At 38.3% G+C, this 20,270-nt stretch overlaps 1 protein-coding gene across 10 annotated transcripts in view; it reads left to right on the top strand.

Annotated features, from left to right (window-relative positions):
• Positions 1-20,270, top strand: part of LOC120516736 (girdin-like) — a 201,236-nt gene that overhangs the window by 94,285 nt on the left and 86,681 nt on the right. For all 10 annotated transcript variants that reach the window (XM_039738631.1, XM_039738626.1, XM_039738630.1 and 7 more), the window contains exons 7-8: positions 898-1,038; positions 17,349-17,518. In XM_039738631.1, coding sequence (XP_039594565.1) covers positions 898-1,038; positions 17,349-17,518 — 311 coding nt within the window. The remainder of the gene's footprint in view (positions 1-897; positions 1,039-17,348; positions 17,519-20,270) is intronic.

Below are 20,270 nucleotides of genomic sequence, written 5' to 3'. Positions count from 1 at the left end.
GTGTATATAATATATATACAGTATAGAGAGAGTATGGCAGAGCAGTGTACAGTAAATTGTGCCTATATTATATTATTGAATGTACACTTTATAGCATTTTTATTGATGGATACATAAGAATGAAAGTACTGTATATACTCGCGGATAAGTCGGGTCTTGATTTTACAGTATAATTTCTGGTATTTTATAATGTTGGTCATATAAGTCGAATGCGGAAAACTCACGCTATTGGTACAAGAGATTATGATATGCTAACGCCCACCTGAGAGAGTAACCATGGAGCACATGGCCTTTATTTTCTACGTGGGTGCAGCAATGAGCTGTATCAGCGCGTGCTCCTAACCTCTCTCTCTCTCTCTCTCTCTCTCTCTCTCTACTGTGCCTGAATACCCAAACTATTCCGAAGCAATCTTGATTGTGTTTTTTGTGTGTCATACCCTCATACACCTTTTAATAAAAGCATCCCTTATCTACGATGGAGCATTCGTTCAGAAGAAAATATGAAGCTGGTTTTAAATTAAATGTCATTGAAGTAGCAAAAGAAATTGGTAACTGCGCTGCTGCAACAAAATTCAATGTGTCTGAGAAACTGATGCAAGATTGGAGGAGGCAAGAAGATATTAAAAAAAAAAATTGTCGCATATTTAAAGGGCATGCAAGTCGGGGTCTGACTTTTGATTTTTCGGGTTTCAAGACCCGACTTATACGTGAGCATATACGGTAAAAAGTTATGTTGGAACGTGTGGAAAATGTGTCAAAACTATTTATATATAAAAAAAAAAAAAAAAGTAGCATGGCAAATCATATGTATTGAAAGCGCTTAATCCTACAGTTAAAAACCAGATAGGATAGTCTTGATTATTGTTACAGAAAATAAAGTTGTTCTTATTTTCACAGGTTACGCACAATCAGGAGAATGTATTTGACCTGCAGTGGATGGAGGTGACTGATTTGTCTCATGAAGACCTTGACTCGCTTTTAAGGAATATGGCATTTCATTTAAAACGACTAGTAGATGAGAGAGATGAATGTGCTGAGGTATGCAGAAAGCAAAAGCAAACAAAACAAAATGTATAAAAATATATGCATGATTGTGTGTATGTAAATATACAGTATAACTATTTGTGCATGTTTGCATATGCAGTATGGGTGTATATATTTCTGAAAGTCAATATGTGTATACTGTATATAAAATTAAAACATACAGGTTACGTGGATTGGCTCTGATAAACTGGCCCTAGCGTGCGTGTGTGTGTGTGTATGTTCACCCTGTAATGGCCTGGCGCACTGTCCAGGGATTGTTCCTGTATTGTGCCCTATGCTTGCTGTGATGTGCTCCAGCTTTGCTGTAACCCTGCTCTGGATAAAATGGCATTAGAAGTAGCTTGATGGATGGATATGTTAATTATTGTAAGTTTCATACTGTACTATAGATACTATTTTAACTGACAGGCAAGTACTATTTGTAGCATATAGTAAAGTCTGATAGCCTGCTAAACCAAGTTAAATAAACATTTCACAAGGTTCACTAAGGTTCAGATTGGTATGAACAGAGTGATACCTTATGGCAATAATAATTTTTTTTTTTTTTAAAAGTCTGGTTTATTGTATCCGATTTGATTTTGTCTGGTTTCCTCCCACAATCCAAAGACATGCAGGTTAGGTGGATTGGCGATTCTAAATTGGCCCTAGTGTGTGCTTGGTGTGTGGGTATGTGTGTGTGTGTCCTGCGGTGGGTTGGCACCCTGCCCGGGATTGGTTCCTGCCTTGTGCCCTGTGTTGGCTGGGATTGGCTCCGGCAGACCCCGTGACCCTGTATTCGGATTCAGCGGGTTAGAAAATGGATGGATGGATGGATTTGATTTTGATTTATGTTTTTACAATTATAGTTTTAATAAAAAAGGACTTTAGCATGTCACCAATTGCTTTTATGGTCACTGTTATAACCAAATACTTGCTTTTTATGCTCCGACAAATAACAATAGTATAAATCATTTGTGAAGACCCAAAAATGGAAAGAATATTAAAAAAGACCCCCAACGTTTACAGATGATAATGTGATGGGTGTGGACAACAGTGGTTAAGACTGGCTCTTTGTTTCTTCAGGAGACTGGATTCAAATGCTGGACATGCTACTTTCCATGTGAAATTTTCGCCTTCTCCATATGTTTGTGAGGCCTTTTCTGCCAATGATGGGGTCTGAGGTTATTTGGTAAATTGGTAGAGTATGAGTCTGCGTGAACTTGTGTGTGTGGTATAGAGCATCCACAGCTCAGATCAAAGGCCACTTTTTAAATAAATAGTCACCATACTTGTGGCTTAGAGGGATTGTGGTAGTGTGGCCGGAGCGGTTCCCGGGTGAGTCGTGATGCGTACAGTCCTCACTTACCTGCACAGGTAAGGAGTCGTCCACATCCATAATTGTTGCCGGGAGCTGCTAATTGCCACACCTGATCCACATCCCCATAATATTTAATAGAAGTGCAAGGCGGATGAGGGAGGAGAAAAAAAGAAAAGAGGGAAGAGAGAGCAGGAACGGAAGTTAATGGAGAAGGTGGCGGCAGTAAGGAGAAACCCGGTGCGGGAGAGCGAGAGCAGGTTCGTGAAAGTTTATTGCTGGTAGAAGAGCCCCAAAGGAGTGTTTGGCCAACTCTCGGAGGGAGCAAATTGAAGCGGTCACTCCAGCTGAGTAGTTTTGAGGAGCTGGAATGACCAACAGAGGGGTCGACTTGCCGTTGAAAGAAGCAGAGTCGAGGAGACTTTGGGCGTGTTGAGCCCAAGCGTGAGTGCCCTGGCCACTAGCGATGGAACCCAAGTCTCGGTCCGGCAAGAGCCGACGTAGCCGGGGATCGGAAGGCTACCAGACCAGAATTGAAGGGAGCTGCATTTTGCTGGTAGGGTGACTCCCCTGTTGCGGGGCCCGAATGGGAGAAGCAGGGGAGCCGCCAGTAGAAGAATTCACCTGGCTTTAGTTTTAAAAGAAAGACTGCTTCCAGCCATTATTTTAACCTCGGTTTTAAAAGGATTTTTTTCTATTATGTTTTTAACCTCCACCCTTTCACCTGTTTTTATTGGATTATTTATTTGAAGATTTCTGAGACACTGCACTATTTATTTGAACACTGCTTTGGTTTTATTGATTTTAATAAAAGCACTTAGCAGTTTTTGCATCATCCTCTTGCTTCATGGTTGATGTCTTCACTGCCTAGCTCATCGGTGACATTACCGCTGGTGTCGGGTTCAAGGGCTCCCAGAATTAAGATGGGAGCATGGAACAGAACCCGCATCGGCGCAATGTGAGAGAGTTGATTCCTGTCTTATGCCCATTGATGTTGACTCCCTGTGGCCCTGAATTGGTTCAATGCATTTTTTAAGTAATACATCTGCCATATTATACCTCAGTGATCAGTGCCTTTAGTCCATACCCTTAGGTGAGTTTTTTCCTCATCAAAAACCAGTAAAATAAACATTTAAATTCTGATTTGACGTTTTTACTTGCCACTTGAAATTAACTCTCACTTTCTTGGAAGATTAAATAATGTGGCATTAAAATTTATGTGTGTGTCAGTTTAAGAAATAAATACAAATCCTGTTGTGATTTTACCTCATATTCAGTTCAGCTCAGTTGAATGTTTTTTAATGAACATTTCCATGTAGCCAACATACTATAAAGTAATTACAGATATAAAGAATGAAATACAGCAAACATAAATTGAAATGGTAAAACATAAATAGTAAAAGAACAAGCAGTATATACAAAGGTATAAATATTTCTAGAAACATAATAAAATGGATTCCTCGTTTCCCTATGCCTTCACTGAAAGTGTAGAGAGCCTCAGTACTTTTTCAGTGGTTAGTATTAACTAGTAAAGTGCGACGAGCCTGCAAATGCTCCAAGTCTCTTTTATCCCTGACAGAGGAGTTTTTTTTTTTAGGACAGAAAATGCATAACCCTTCACCAGATGTTCTGCATTTTCACTACACTCCAGTAGATGGTGCCTTACAGATACCTATGGATGCAAACTTAGAAACGTCCAGATTTTGTTGCTTTTAATCCTCATTGGGTAGCCTTTTGTGTTAACAGTATGGGCTAACACACATGAGTAGACTAGAGGAAAAGAAAGTCGATGGAGGTTTAAATGTGATCAAATGTGACAAGACTCGAGCACTTAATGTATAGTGAACTGGCAGCCCCTAGTGGTTGAGGCATTATGCTGCTGCTGGCTCTTCATAACTGAATAAGCTTTACAGCCATTTTTAAAAGTAATAAAAGTGATTGTTCACTTTGGACATAAGTGTCAAGACTGGCCAAGCATTTGGGACAATGAGAAAAGTTTAAGTGGAACAGGATTACAGAATACCATTGATGAAGGTAATGAGAATTGGTTTGAAAGCTTTATTAAAGTTGCAGTGATTTAGTATTTCAGATCCAGTGCAAACAACCTACTTAAAATTTTTCTAAGAAGATATGTCTGCCTGTAAACCAAAATGTATGCTTGAAGAGAAAAAATTGGATGCTATAATAATAGGAATAATGAAACGTGGTGCATCCAGAGTTAATGATAAAGCATTCAATGAAATGGTGACAAACACAATGCTGTAGTAATTTATAGCGTTATGAATAATTGACGAATGCATGGCATTCATGGCATACATCAAGGGATGGGCAGGATCAGTGTTGAAGTAAGATTAGACACATACGGAAGACCTTGATCACCTACTGTATGTCATTTGAGACACTACATAGTACTGTTGATGATAACAACAATTACTATAGTACTCAGAAGCACAGATAAGTTCTAAAATGTAAGGTTTAATTAGGGAGGTTACCTCTAAATTAAAGAAATTAAAAATAAACCTCAAGACATTTATGATATTAGCTTGCTCAGTCTTTTCTTTTAAGACTCTCCATGAAATGTAATTTTTGTTACTCCAATGTCCTATTTATACAATCTCACTTTAATCCAGCTGAGGGTCGCGGTTTGGTGGAACCTGTCTTTGAAGCACTCTGCAAAAGGCAGGAAACCGTCCTGGACAGGGTATAGGTCCATCACAGTGCACTCTCACGCACACCCACTGACATAAGAACTGCAATATAATAAAGTATCACATTTACATTTTCCATTTAAAGGACACTGCGGTGGGTTGGCACCCTGCCCAGGATTGGTTCCTGCCTTGTGCCCTGTGTTGGCTGGGATTGGCTCCGGCAGACCCCTGTGACCCTATTCGGATTCAGCGGGTAAGGAAATGGATGGATGGATGGATTTAAAGGACAAATTGAGCAGTAGATGCAAATGTATTTAGGTGCTTATCTTTAGTTAAAGGTTTTAAAGTACATTTTTTGAAGGTGATATGATGGTAAAACTGTAACTTGTTAGATTGATCGATCACTTAAGAAAATGAGTCTGCTCCAATCTTTCTTATATAGTTCCTTTACTAGACCAGTCCAACTTATCACTGATGTGGATCCCCAAGTATGTGTAGGAGTGTACCCATCCCACATTCACTACCTAAAAGCAGGCATAGAGGATCTTTGGTGCTGTGAAACTCTATAACCACTTGGTTTTGCTGATGTTAAGGTTCAGACAGTTCCTTTGCACCAGGCAACAAAGTTCTCCACCTGACTGCTATCTTCTGTCTCACCACCACCTTGTGAGTAGCAACGTCATGTAATTATATAGCACTTTCCAATGCAATATAAAATTAATGGTGCCTTACATATGGTAGTTAAGTGGAAGCAAAGAAAAACAAAAATCAAATAAGCACTTATAAAAAGGGTCTGATGGTCAATAGGGAAAGGAAACAAAAAACTCCACTGGAGTATATACCACATTAATGAAGAATCATCTGAGAATTTCTGCAAGTGACCTGACCTGGTGTTATATTTATAAGTAGAGGTGTACAGAGTGAGGAGAAAAGGAGACAGGACTGTACCTTGTGGTGCTGCAGTGTTGCTCACATCCACATCAGAGGCACAGTTCTTGAGTCTCACAAAACTACCATGTAATGGACAATTACCCCTTACCTGGGATGTTAGCGTAGGGGAAAAATGTATTTCTTTTTATTAATTAAACCGCTGTTCTAAATACTTCAAACTATAAGTCAATCTGGATGGAAAAATACAAGCATGCAAATACCATGTTCTTGCTAAGTTATGCTAAAATATTAGGTAATAACATGAATTATCCTCTGAAACAATTCAACAAAAAAAGTCAGTAGTTACCATGGTCTCCTAGTACAGGGAATGGAGCCCGTGCCGTAAGTGATCTTGACAGCTCTTTTCAAGTCAAATAGTTGTATGTTTTAGGCTATTAAATTCCCTGTTTGCTAATGCTGAATTTTGAACATAATTTAATACATCATTTCTTAGAAGTTATACATATTTTCACAGGCATACAATTGGTTAATTGCTCTTTTATTGTGCTTTGTTTTTGACACAAGAGTGAGTGAAGTGTGCCAATTGACAGACTTGACTGTTCAATGCTCTTATTGTTGGATCCCTGCTTTGCCTTTGACTTTTCTAAGGCTTTAAGAATCACCCATTCTGAAGCGAATGAAATGTGGCAGCGTGTGAAAGGTTGACTGATGGCACATTATGACTGGCAAAGATAAAAGGAGAATCTTTGGTGAATTTTGAAAATGGAAACTGGTGAACTGTTTGAGCTCATGAGGGCTTTTTTTTTTTTTAATCTCTGTGCTAAATGGAATCTGCCTGTTGCTGCACCTGCTTTTGGATAATTGAGACAGAAAATTAGGGTTCTTTTAGCTTGTGTTTAGTAAGTTAAATTACTGTATTTTATTTTAGTTGAAGTGGAAGAGTGTACCATTAAATAATGTGTACTTGCTAACTTCCCTTTTTATTTCATGATAAGTGTTATCCTCTGGTTATGTGTTCTTATGATGGTCATAGTTTCATTCTTTTCAAGTTCGTTTTCTAACTACAGTAGAATGACTGCTTGATGACAGCAACCAAGTTATGCAAAGTATAGCTTTAAACAATTCAATTGGAGAAGGAACTGTTAATTGTGCTTTGCTTTAGGTTTATGGTTAATCAGATAATCCTGATCAGGACTCTTTTGTACTGGGAAGATTTACAGGCCTAATCTTTCATCCTTCTAATTGCATCCTGCTAAGAGCTGGGGTCATATGAAGTATGCTTTTTTTAATGTGCCAAACATATGTTATGACAGATTTAAGTATGAGCAAATGAGGTCCGTCGATGGGGTTGTGTTTATATTTAAAAAAAAAAAAAAAGGGCTATTGAATTAAAGTTCAGACCACCTTGGCACCACTGTGGCATTCACTTCCTCTTGGCATTTTTATGAAGTCTTTATTGACAGACTGCCTTATTTACTAAACTAATGTGAGTGTTGATTCAAATGTATGAACATGACTGTGGGCAAAATAACAGTAGTTAAGGAAGACTTTCACAGAATATTCTGAAGTAAAGTGTCATGTATTTTGTTCATGGAAATGACATGATTTATACAAAATCTGATATCTGTGAATAATCGAAAATACGTTACTCTATACATAACAATCATGGAATAAGCAATATACTTAACCATATATAATTGAGTAGACATAATAACAACAACACATGATAAGAGTTACAAAATGTGATTTTGGTGTTATTCTATTAGTTTGTTTTATCATAATGGGTTTTGGTTCTTTGAGTTTTTAGAAGTTTTGTTTTCGAGCAGTTTCTCTGAAAGAATCAAACAAAAATTTTATTTTTCTAATGCTGCATTCTTGTGCAGTTGGACAGATGAGGAATAGAGAGTTTGAGTGGAAAGTTTCATGCGAATGCCTTACAAAGTTAGAACTCAAAATTAGACAACTCAGAGAAAATGATGTTACCTGAATTCTCCAAGTTGTGACACAACTCTAACCTTTCACCTCGGTCAATTATATAGCATAACAAATTAACCTGGTCAGTTGGAAAAGCAAGTTTTGTGATTGAGTTGCATTTGGGGTAATGGAATGTACCTTTAGTATATCTAGTTTGCTATTTATTATTTTACTAGCAAAATACCTGCGCTTTGCAGCGGCGAAGTACTGCCTTAAAATTTTTATTAAGAAGAAAATTAAACCTTTTTAAACTGAGGGAAACTATACCAAAAATTATTTGTTAAGGATCTCTTTGTATACCACATTGTGAGTTCGGCCCTCCGGTTGTAATATGACCAAGCTGTGCGCTGAGCTTACTCTTGAGCATGCAACTTACAGTTGGCCATGTGAACAGTAATCTTGTCTCAAATCTCACAGCTTGGATTGCTGCTGTCATAATCGGTTTGAGTTTCATGGTTTGTTTCAATTATGACAGTATTTGCAGGACTTGTGGTGAAGTGACATTCGGCATCTGTCAAGCGTTGTAAGCACACAACCGGTTTCATCGATAACTTCACATCCAGCTTTTGAGAGTTTAAACATTCATAAACATCAAAGTGTCCACTACTGAAATCGTCACCTGTGAGTCTAAGATGTTTAAGAGGCATTGGCGTTTGTCGAAAGGTGTAAAATATTTGGCCATTTCGGTACACTTGAAAGTGACAACTGAACAATTCAGCGGCAGCCATCAACTCACATGCAGATCCATAGGTGAAGGGCTTAAGCATTTCACTCTTCTAGTGCTCCTGTGTAGTTTGGGCTCCTGTACCGTCATCAGTCCACACCTTGAACCTGTCCCAGTCATTCAATACATAAGACACAATGTTCCTCCGGATATCAAGAGTGAGCCTGATATGGCCGTGCAATATTGTAACAAGGAGAATGGAAAAGGTAGGTGCCATCTCCGGGCATGGAAACCACTCGGTAAGTGACAGTTCTTTGATCAATGGTGATTACCTCGATAGACATGTTAATGGGGGTACAGTTGGAATGATAAAGGAAATGGGTACTTGAACAATGTAAAGTAAGTCTAAAATACCTACACAATAACTATAATCGTAATAAACAAACAATTAAACGGCGGAGAAGCCGTGGATTAAATAAAAAGGTTGTAGTTATCAGCAGGGAGACGTGAATCCTGTGGCGAAGCAAGGAAGGGAATGAAGAGACCGGAGCAAGGGACGGCCCTATATAGGCCGTGTGTGTGTGTGTATGTATGTACAGTATGTATGTATATATATATATGTATTTATATATATATATATATATAATGTGTGTGTGTGTGTGTGTGTGTGTGTGTATATGTATATATATATATATGTATATATATATATACACACTGTATATATATGACAGCAACACTCATAACAGTGACAAAACAATTATATTGACAATCATGTTACGTTATTTTCAAAATGTTTCCTTTAATTTTTCATTACTTCTTTAACACACTACTTCTCCGCTGCGAAGCGCGGGTATTTTGCTAGTTTATCTATATATATATATATATATATATCGTCATATGAGAAAGTTTGGGACCCCATCTTAATTCTTTGGATTTTTCTTTATCATTGGCTGATCTTTCAAAGTAGCAACTTCCTTTTAATATATGACTTGCCTTATGGAAACAGTAGTATTTCAGCAGTGGCATTAAGTTTATTGGATTAACAGAAAATATGGAATATGCATCATAACCAAATTAGACAGGTGCATAAATTTGGGCACCCCAACCGAGATATTACATCAATACTTACTTGAGCCTCCTTTTGCAAATATAACAGACGCCTTCTATAGCCTTTGATGAGTGTCTGGATTCTGGATGGAGGTATTTTTGACCATTCTTCCATAGAAAATCTCTCCAGTTCAATTAAATTTGATGGCTGCCGAGCATGGACAGCCTGCTTCAAATCATTCCATAGATTTTCGATAATTTTCAAGTCGGGGGACAGTGACGGCCATTATAGAGCATTGTACTTCTCCTTCTTCATGAATGCCTTTGTAGATTTTGAACTGTGTTTTGGGTCATTGTCTTGTTGGAATATTCAGCCCCTGCATAACTTGAACTTTGTGACTGATGCTTGAACATTATCCTGAAGAATTTGGGTTGAATTCATCTGACGCTCTTTAACAAGGGCCCCAGTCCCTGAACTAGCCACACAGTCCCACAGCATGATGGAACCTCCACCAAATTTGACAGTAGGTAGCAGGTGTTTTTCTTGGAATGCAGTGTTCTTCGTCCGCAATGCAAAGCGCTTTTTGTTATGACCAAATAACTCAATTTTTGTCTCATCAGTCCAAAGCACTTTGTTTCAAAATGAATCTGGCTTGTCTAAATGAGAATTTGCATACAACAAGCGACTCTGTTTGTGGTGTGAGTGCATAAAGGGCTTCTTTCTCATCACCCTGCCATACAGATGTTCTTTGTGCAAACTGTGCTGAACTGTAGAACGATGTACAGATACACCATCTGCAGCAAGATGTTCTTGCAGGTCTTTGGAGGTGATCTGTGGGTTGTCTGTAACCATTCTCACAATTCTGCTCATATGCTGCTCCTGTATTTTTCTTGGCCTGCCAGACCTGGGTTTAACGCAACTGTGCCTGTGGCCTTCCATTTCCTGAGTGCATTCCTTACAGTTGAAACTGACAGTTTAAACCTCTGAGAGAGCTTTTTGTAGCTTTCCCCTAAACCATGAGACTGAACAATCTTTGTTTTCAGATCTTTTGAGAGTTGCTTTGAGGATCCCATGCTGTCACTCTTCAGAGGAGAGTCAAAGGGAAGCACAACTTGCAGTTGACCACCTTAAATACCTTTCTCATGATTGGACACACCTGTCTATGAAGTTCAAGGTTTAACGAGCTAATCCAGCCAATTTGATGTTACAAGTAATCAGTATTGAGCAGTGACAGGCATTCAAATCAGCAAAATTACAAGGGGACCCACATTTTTGCACAGCTAGTTTTTCACATTTGATTTAATTTCATACAACTAAATACTGCTTCAGTAAAAATCTTTGTACAGAAAACACCCCAGGACTCAGATGTTCCTAGGAAATGAAAGACATACCACTGTTATCTTTTTTTTTGTTGAAACTAGAGTAAATTATTATGCAGGCTGAGAGGGGTTCCCAAACTTTTTCATATGACTGTATTGTATATAGCAAAAATCTCAAATGTCCCAAGTCTAGAAAGCATCATAATTTAACTTCAACAGAAATGTGGCCACCTGTCTGTTTTCTTAACTGACGGCTGAGATCCAAGAATTCAAATAGTTGTGTTGCTTGTCTTGAATGACAAAGAAGTAACCTAATGTTGCGGCTGAAATGGCTACTTTTCTATTACATTAAAATGACTGTCCTGTACTGCAGTGTCTATTAACAGGTACCTAATTCGAGTTTATTTGACAAAGGTGCTGGTCCCTACTGATTTTGTAGTATTATCAGCTTTAAATCATATCTCCATCAAAACTGAGATTTTTAGAGTTTCATATCAGTTAGAAAACTTACTGCTGAATTTGTTTTTAATACCACCTTGCCCTGGTGGTTTAATATAATTCTTCAGCAGACAGTTTGCTATTCCACTGCATCAGCACTGCCTTGACTGTGATTCAGCGATGAAGTGGTGTGCTTTGTATCATTATTTCTTCTTCCAGAAGTGTTTTATTCCCTTCACTTTTTAACTGTTGTTTTATATGTCTGTGATGCTTTGTTTCAACACTCTTGCAGTGTGGCTTTGTAATTCTCCTTTTGAAGTAAATTGTGAGCCTTTTGTCTTTGTTATATGCACAGAGATTGTTGGTGATTTTAGCAATTAATATTTTAGATTGTTGTTTCACAACTTTGTTCATTTTTTCATTAAGCATAGCACTTTTCCTAGAATAAATTGTTGTCAATTCCTAACTATGAAAGTGATTTTCCTTATTTTAAGAATTTTCCAAATTGTTGGTATATACCTGTTTCTTGGATCGGATCACATTCTTGCAGTCTATCTGCTGTTCTTTCATGGACGTTCATGTTGTGTTAGACCTAGTGACACGAGAAACTGAGGCACCCAAAAGGAGAGCAGACTACCTCCACCACCACACACCTACAGTTCTTTAGACAGTGCAACAGGAGAACCAGAAACACATTTCATATTTTGTAGCATTTGTAATTAAAGCTGAGCTAAAGAAAATCATTAGTTTAATGTTGATTTAAAACCAACTCTTATTGTAAATGAGAAAACAAAACTTGTTGGGTATATGCTGGGAACCTCTGTGTAAAAAGTGTTGTTTACCTTGGAAAAAAAATTTGGTGTCATTTGGATTTTCAACGTTTTTATCCTAGTTTGACTTTGAAGATCAGGATTCAGTTATTTCCATGTTTTTTGCAGGTACAGAGACAACCCTCATGTCAGAGGTGGTAACTAAACTGACAGCCTTGCTGGTGACAGTTTAATCCCCTAAGCAGGCTCAATTTCTGGTCTGGCTGCTGTCAGATTGGAGTTTGAATATATTTGTTTTCTGTTGATATTCTGGTTTGCTCCTGCTCCCAAAGGCGTTCACGTCAAGTTTATTAGTAATTTGTATGTTAGCTCAATATGTTTGGGCTCCTTAGTGCACTCACTTCCCATCCTGTCTTTGTTTAATGCAAGTAGGTCAGGCTTCAGCTTCCACAGACTGAATAAGTAGTTTCAAATAATGTTTGGATGTTTTGTTCCCCTACTATTGGACGATTTAACCGGAATGATTTTTTTTATTTACACATAGATTGTTTGTTTGTTTATTAAGCTGTAATTACCCATGATAATTCTGAAGTCTTTGAACTAGCCCATAATAAACTACCCCATGTTCAAGATGGCATTTCATTCACCAAGCTGCATTTTTAACTGAATTTGTACTACTGATGTGCTGCATAGTTTCAGTAGTTGTGCCATTTATTCTGAAGAGCTCATTTTCTTCTTTGTCTTCATTCAAATCTATTAACAGGTGAAACTGAGCTGTGCATATTGTGAAATGACACTGCTCTAAATACTGCTGATATTTTGGATATAAAGATAATACTGAATAATAATTCAATTCATAGTATATGCTTGATCAGTTGCTTTTTTTATTCTCCCTTCAAAGTGCATGCAGATAGTGTAAATTTGCATTATGTGTGTTGCCTTGGTATTGAAAGGTGTCACAAAATCTCTCCATTTAAACAGAAGAAGATATTTAGTTAGTGCATATTGTAAGTGTTTTCCAGGAACAAGACTATGACAATAATCATATAGGATCATGCAGGGCCACAGAAAACATCCTGTCGGTAATAAGAGACGCCCTGTGTTTGCCAGTGTAAGATCGTAGGGGCCAGTGTGCCTTGTATCCTACAGAAGTGTAATGGATTGTTGCAGGGACACAGGCTCATCTAAAAGAGATAGGCAGCCTGGGTGGAAGTATACTGTAGAATCCTCCCCCAAGATTCTATATGACAAGCAACTCATCTGTTGGAAAGGGTTCCTGGTCCTCTATGCAAAGAAACTAAGGGCCAGGTAGAGAAAGTCAGAGGTGGGAAGTCCTCCTGCCCATTAGAGGGCACTAGTTCAGAGAAAAGAATATATTGAACTATGCTGTCTCTCTAACAGAGCACACACCTTACTAAAGTGCAGGGGCCATGTCATGAAAATGCACATAAGCCATTTGTTACGCAGAAATCGGGATTTTTAAAACACAAACTTGGTATGGAAATTGGCTTAAAGTTACAAAAAGTTTCGATCATCTGAAAGTCCTATGCAAGCTTTTATGTGAAGGCATTGTACTGACTTCAGAGAACAAGACAATGAAGCAAACAGAAAATCTAATTTTATTGCATATTTTGATGATTCGTCACTCATATGTCCATCCGTTTTTCTAAACTTAGTTGTGCTAAACCTGTAATGGAACTGGGACTGTGTGATTTTTGCATTATGGCCTGTGTAATGTAGGCTCCAATTCAGCACACAGCTCCAGGAGTACAGCTCTAGGAAGTCTAATTTGTTTAATTATGGCAAAATAAGCACTTTCTTATTTTAATAAGATATAAAATTTAGATATACTGTAGCACTTAGTTAACTGATTTGAAAGTGGAACATTTTCTGTTACAAACCGGATTCCAAAAAAGTTGGGACACTATACAAATCGTGAATAAAAACTGAATGCAATGATGTGGAGGTGCCAACTTCTAATATTTTATTCAGAATAGAACATAAATCACGGAACAAAAGTTTAAACTGAGAAAATGTATCATTTTAAGGGAAAAATATGTTGATTCAGAATTTCATGGTGTCAACAAATCCCAAAAAAGTTGGGACAAGGCCATTTTCACCACTGTGTGGCATCTCCCCTTCTTATTACAACACTCAACAGACGTCTGGGGACCGAGGAGACCAGTTTCTCAAGTTTAGAAATAGGAATGCTGTCCCATTCTTGTCTAATACAGGCCTCTAACTGTTCAATCGTCTTGGGCCTTCTTTGTTGCACCTTCCTCTTTATGATGCGCCAAATGTTCTCTATAGGTGAAAGATCTGGACTGCAGACTGGCCATTTCAGTACCCGGATCCTTCTCCTACGCAGCCATGATGTTGTGATTGATGCAGAATGTGGTCTGGCATTATCTTGTTGAAAAATGCAGGGTCTTCCCTGAAAGAGATGACGTCTGGATGGGAGCATATGTTGTTCTAGAACCTGAATATATTTTTCTGCATTGATGGTGCCTTTCCAGACATGCAAGCTGCCCATGCCACACGCACTCATGCAACCCCATACCATCAGAGATGCAGGCTTCTGAACTGAGCGCTGATAACAACTTGGGTTGTCCTTGTCCTCTTTAGTCCGGATGACATGGCGCCCCAGATTTCCAAAAAGAACTTTGAATCGTGACTCGCCTGACCACAGAACAGTCTTCCATTTTGCCACACTCCATTTTAAATGATCCCTGGCCCAGTGACAACGCCTGAGCTTGTGGATCTTGCTTAGAAATGGCTTCTTCTTTGCACTGTAGAGTTTCAGCTGGCAACGGCGGATGGCACGGTGGATTGTGTTCACTGACAATGGTTTCTGGAAGTATTCCTGAGCCCATTCTGTGATTTCCTTTACAGTAGCATTCCTGTTTGTGGTGCAGTGTCGCTTAAGGGCCCGGAGATCACGGGCATCCAGTATGGTTTTACGGCCTTGACCCTTACGCACAGAGATTGTTCCAGATTCTCTGAATCTTTGGATGATGTTATGCACAGTTGATGATGATAGATGCAAAGTCTTTGCAATTTTTCGCTGGGTAACACCTTTCTGATATTGCTCCACTATCTTTCTGCGCAACATTGTGGGAATTGGTGATCCTCTACCCATCTTGGCTTCTGAGAGACACTGCCACTCTGAGAAGCTCTTTTATACCCAATCATGTTGCCAATTGACCTAATTAGTGTTTATTGGTCTTCCAGCTCTTCGTTATGCTCAAATTTACTTTTTCCAGCCTCTTATTGCTACTTGTCCCAACTTTTTTGGGATTTGTTGACACCATGAAATTTGGAATCAACATATTTTTCCTTTAAAATGATACATTTACTCGGATTAAACGTTTGATCTGTCATCTACGTTCTATTACAAATAAAATATTGACATTTGCCATCTCCACATCATTGCATTCAGTTTTTATTCACAATTTGTTTAGTGTCCCAACTTTTTTGGAGTCCAGTTTGTATTTATTTACTTCTTCAAAGAGAGTTGTGAGAGCATTTAAGTATTTTGGAACAAAGATATATGTGACGTGTGATGGAGATTTGCTCAGACCACCTCACTGCTGTGTTTGTTCAGGCAGGAGTAAGCAGCAGCCATTCACACTACTGTTGCAATCATTCGTACTGGCTATTGACAATCTTTTTTGGTGACAGAAGCATCTTTTGGGACATGTAAAAGAGTAAATACAGTAAACAAAGCATACAAGTGGAAATAAATTATCAATCTATATCTGAAACCATGAACTAACCTGTAATTGAAATTGTTTAGAGTGCTTCTCTATCTTTTTTAAGGACTGGTGACATGTAAGTGAGAGTTGCATTAGTCAGGACAGATCATAGTATTCGATGATATATCCATCCATCCTGCCAAACCCACTTGTCTGTGGCAGGGGACAGATGGATCCTATTCTAGCAAGCAACAAGTGCAGGCAGAAACAACCCCAGGACAGAGTGCCAGCCCTTCGTAGGGTAAAATAAATACAAACACACACCAGGGCTGATTTACCATCGCCAGTTCACCTAACCTAACCTGCCAGTCTTTAAACTGTGAAAGAAAACTGAAACAAAATGAATTGGACTCAATGTGCACCCTGACCACTCATTACGTTTCTGTTTCATTTTCTGTATTCTCTCATGATTTTAATGTAAAGACATCACTTACAAACGTAGCCAAATTCAAGTGGTGATTAGGTCATGAATATTCAAAAATGGTGTTTTTTATGCTATACATGGTTACTGGTGGGAGGTGACAGGGAGTAGCTAAAAACTTGTGCACACATACATTACTTTTAAGTTGATTTGAGATTTATATAGGAACTTGGAATGGGACCTAGACTTTTTTTTTTTTTTTTTGAGGGTACGCTAGTATGGAATCTAAGTAAGATTTTATATATGAATCCCCAGGTCTCTTGAGGGGGATGAAAGATTAAGTGGTAAAGAAATACCAGGAGTCACTGGGGAGAGTTCTATCTACTTGTCTTTGTAACAAATTTAAGGTTGTCTTTGACCCAAGAAGTGATTGTGGTGCTTGGCTGAAAGTGATCCTGGGATGACCAAACAAGCTGCCTTGTGGCCAGGATGTTTTAGAGTATGGAATTGAGAGCAGGTACTTAAAGGGAGAGAAAAATAAACTAAGTTCGAAAAAAAGAGATGGAGAGTACATGACCTGCTACTTGGTAGGTGAGCAGGTAAGCAAGTCGTCCCACTGGAAAGGCAGAGATTTGAGACTTCTTTGGATGTGTTTGCATTTTGTTAGTTATTTTGTACATTCATGTGCTTCCTGTGTTCATACCTACATTGTTATTTTTGTTCATAAAGGGGGCTATTTGGTATTTAGTTTTTGCCTGTGTTACGTTACTTTAGGTGTGGACAGCAGCCATATGACGTTTGTTCAATTAAAGCTTATTTTTCATTAATTGTATGACTGTTAACAAAAGCTTTGACAAGAACACCAGAATCATTCCATTCCAATTTAAATGATTCCAAAATGATCCAACTTAATAAATTTAGTATTGTATTTTTATATTCTTTTTCATTAAATGCTATCTAATCTGTCCTCCTCCTTTGTTATTCTAGATGTTTATTTAGTCTGCAGTTTTTATTCTCTTTTAACTCCAATATGGCAGTTTTTCTTTTTGTTGCACGTAGAACTACAAATCTAACCCCATCCAACCCCCCAAAAAAGTGAATGTGTGTTTAGTTAATGGTGGTGTTTTGTATTTTTCATATAGGCGATCGTGGAACTTTCCCAGGAGCGGGAGTGTAGCCATATTCCACCCATCATATCATCAGTACCATCCCCTAATGGATCGCCAAGTATGCGGCGCACCGAAAGCAGACAGCATTTATCTGTGGAGCTGGCAGACGCAAAGGCAAAGATAAGAAGGCTTAGACAGGAGCTGTAAGTATACTTATTAGAAATAAGAAGGGATTTAGGCATCCAGGGGTCCAGTTTGACAGCAGCTATCTCCAGAAACACTAAAATGCATTCAAAAAATTAAACATGTTTCAGGATTTAAAAATCAAAGCTTTTGTACATAAAGTATAAGACTTTAAAACCAGGAATGATATTATTTTTAGAAGAGAATGTCAAACTGACACATTTATGTTTTGAAGTATAATCAGTTTTATTATAATCTGATTTTTTTTTTTTTAACCAACTTGCTAAGCACATCTTTTTAAAGTAAATTGGGCATTAGATATACAGTTACATTGCAGTCATTGAGTGCTGGAATATTAATGATATTCATTTATAAGCACTGCAGTGCAGCACTTCTAGAGCTTTAAATTATGCATTTATACCTAATTCATACAATTTCCTGCCTCTCCTTTTTAATGCCTCTTATTAAGCTTACAATAAGACATGTTTATTGACTTTAATGACAACAGAGATTCCAGTGTCAGATCATTTTTTATGTTCTCCTTGTATTGCTGATGGTGAAGGACACATCAACAACCCAGCCTTAACTGATTTGTAGTCAAGCCACACACATTTAAAATCGGTTTCTCTGACTGTAATGTGGCAGTGTATAAACTCTTATCTAGACACTTTATTTAAAAGTATGGAACACAGTGAAGGTTGTGTAAGAATGTGATAAAGAGTATATATGTAAATGTGTGTGTGTGTATATGTTATCAGTGCCTTCAAAAAGTATTCAGACCCCTTCATTTTTTTCACATTTTCTTATGTTGCAGCCTTGTGCTAAAATTGTCCAAGTTAATTTTTTCCCCTCATCAAGCAACACTCAATACTCCAGGATGACAAAGTGAAAACAAGATTTTTACAAATTTGAAGTGTCACATTGACACAAGTATTCAGACCCAGACCCCTTTGCTATGGCACTTGAAGTCTGGCTCAAGTGCATCCCATTCTATTGATCCTCATCGCAATGTTTCTATACTTTGTTTGGTGTCCACTTGTGGTGAGTGCAACTGTTTGGATATAATTAGGAAAGGCACACACCCAAATATATAGAATGTCCCATAGTTGAAAGTATGAAGCAGAGCAAAAACCAAGTCATGCATTTGAAGGAATTGCCTGCAGATTTTAGGGACAGGATTGTGTTGAGACACAGATCTGGCCAGCACTGCCAAATCCTTTCTGCTGCCCTGAACTTTCTCAAAACCACAGTGACCTCCATAATTTATAAAAGAAAAAAAATGTAAAGCTACCACAACTCTTAGAGCTAGCTGCTTAACCACACTGAGCAATTGGAGGAGAAGGACCCTGGTAAGAGAGGTCACCAAGTAGTCACTCTTGCTGAGTATTGGAGAACTTGTGTAGAAACTTGTGTCATTTAAAAGCCTGTACAGCAGCTGTCCTTTTGTTTTACTTCCTTGTCTCGTGCAACGTTAAAGTGTCTCCGAGAATTAGTTTGAAAGTAGGGCGTGACAGTCATATGAATAAGTTTGGGAACCCCTCTTAATTCTTTGGATTTTTGTTTATCATTGGCTGAGCTTTCAAAATAGCAACTTCCTTTTAATATGTGACATGCCTTATGGAAACAGTAGTATTTCAGCAGTGACATTAAGTTTATTGGATTAACAGAAAATAAGCAATATGCATCATAAAAACTAGACAGGTGCATAAATTTGGGCACCCCAACAGAGATATTACATCAATTCTTAGTTGAGCCTCCTTTTGCGAATACAACAGCCTCTAGACGCCTCCTATAGCCTTTGATGAGTGTCTTCATTCTGGATGGAGGTATTTTTGACCATTCTTCCATATAAAATCTCTCCAGTTCAGTTAAATTTGATGGCTGCTGAGCATGGACAGCCTGCTTCAAATCATCCCATAGATTTTTCGATGATATTCAAGTCAGGGGACTGTGATGGCCATTCCAGAACATTGTACTTCTCCCTCTGCATGAATGTCTTTGTAGATTTTGAACTGTGATTTGGGTCATTGTCTTGTTGGAATATCCAACCCCTGCGTAACTTGAACTTTGTGACTGATGCTTGAACATTATCCTGAAGAATCTGTTGATATTGGGTTGAATTCATCTGACCCTCGACTTTAACAAGGGTCCCAGTCCCTGAACTAGCCTCACTACCCCACAGCATGATGGAACCTCCACTAAATTTGACAGTAGGTAGCAGATGTTTTTCTTGGAATGCGGTGTTGTTCTTCCGCCATGCAAAGCGCTTTTTGTTATGATAAAATAACTCAATTTCTGTCTCATCAGCCCAAAGTACTTTGTTCCAAAATGAATTTGGCTTGTCTAAATGAACATTTGCATACAACAATCGACTCTGTTTGTGGTGTGAGTGCAGAAAGGGCTTCTTTCTCATCACCCTGCCATACAGATATTCTTTGTGCAAATTGCACGGAATTGTAGAACGATGTACAGATACACCATCTGTAGCAAGATGTTCGTACAAGTCTTTGGAGGTGATCTGTGGGTTGTCTGTAATCATTCTCACAATCCTGCACATATGCCGCTCCAGTATTTTTCTTGGCCTGCCAGACCTGGGTTTAACAGCAACTGTGCCTGTGCCCTTCCATTTCCTGATTACATTCCTTACAGTTGAAGCTGACAGTTTTACCCTCTGAGATAGCTTTTTGTAGCCTTCCCCTAAACCATGATACTCATCAGTCTTTGTTTTCAGATCTTTTGAGAGTTTCTTGGAGGATCCCATTGCTGTCACTC

Source organism: Polypterus senegalus, chromosome 16 (assembly GCF_016835505.1).
Source record: "Polypterus senegalus isolate Bchr_013 chromosome 16, ASM1683550v1, whole genome shotgun sequence".
NCBI classification, from domain to species: domain Eukaryota; kingdom Metazoa; phylum Chordata; class Cladistia; order Polypteriformes; family Polypteridae; genus Polypterus; species Polypterus senegalus.
This window is presented reverse-complemented; position numbering and strand designations above follow the sequence as displayed.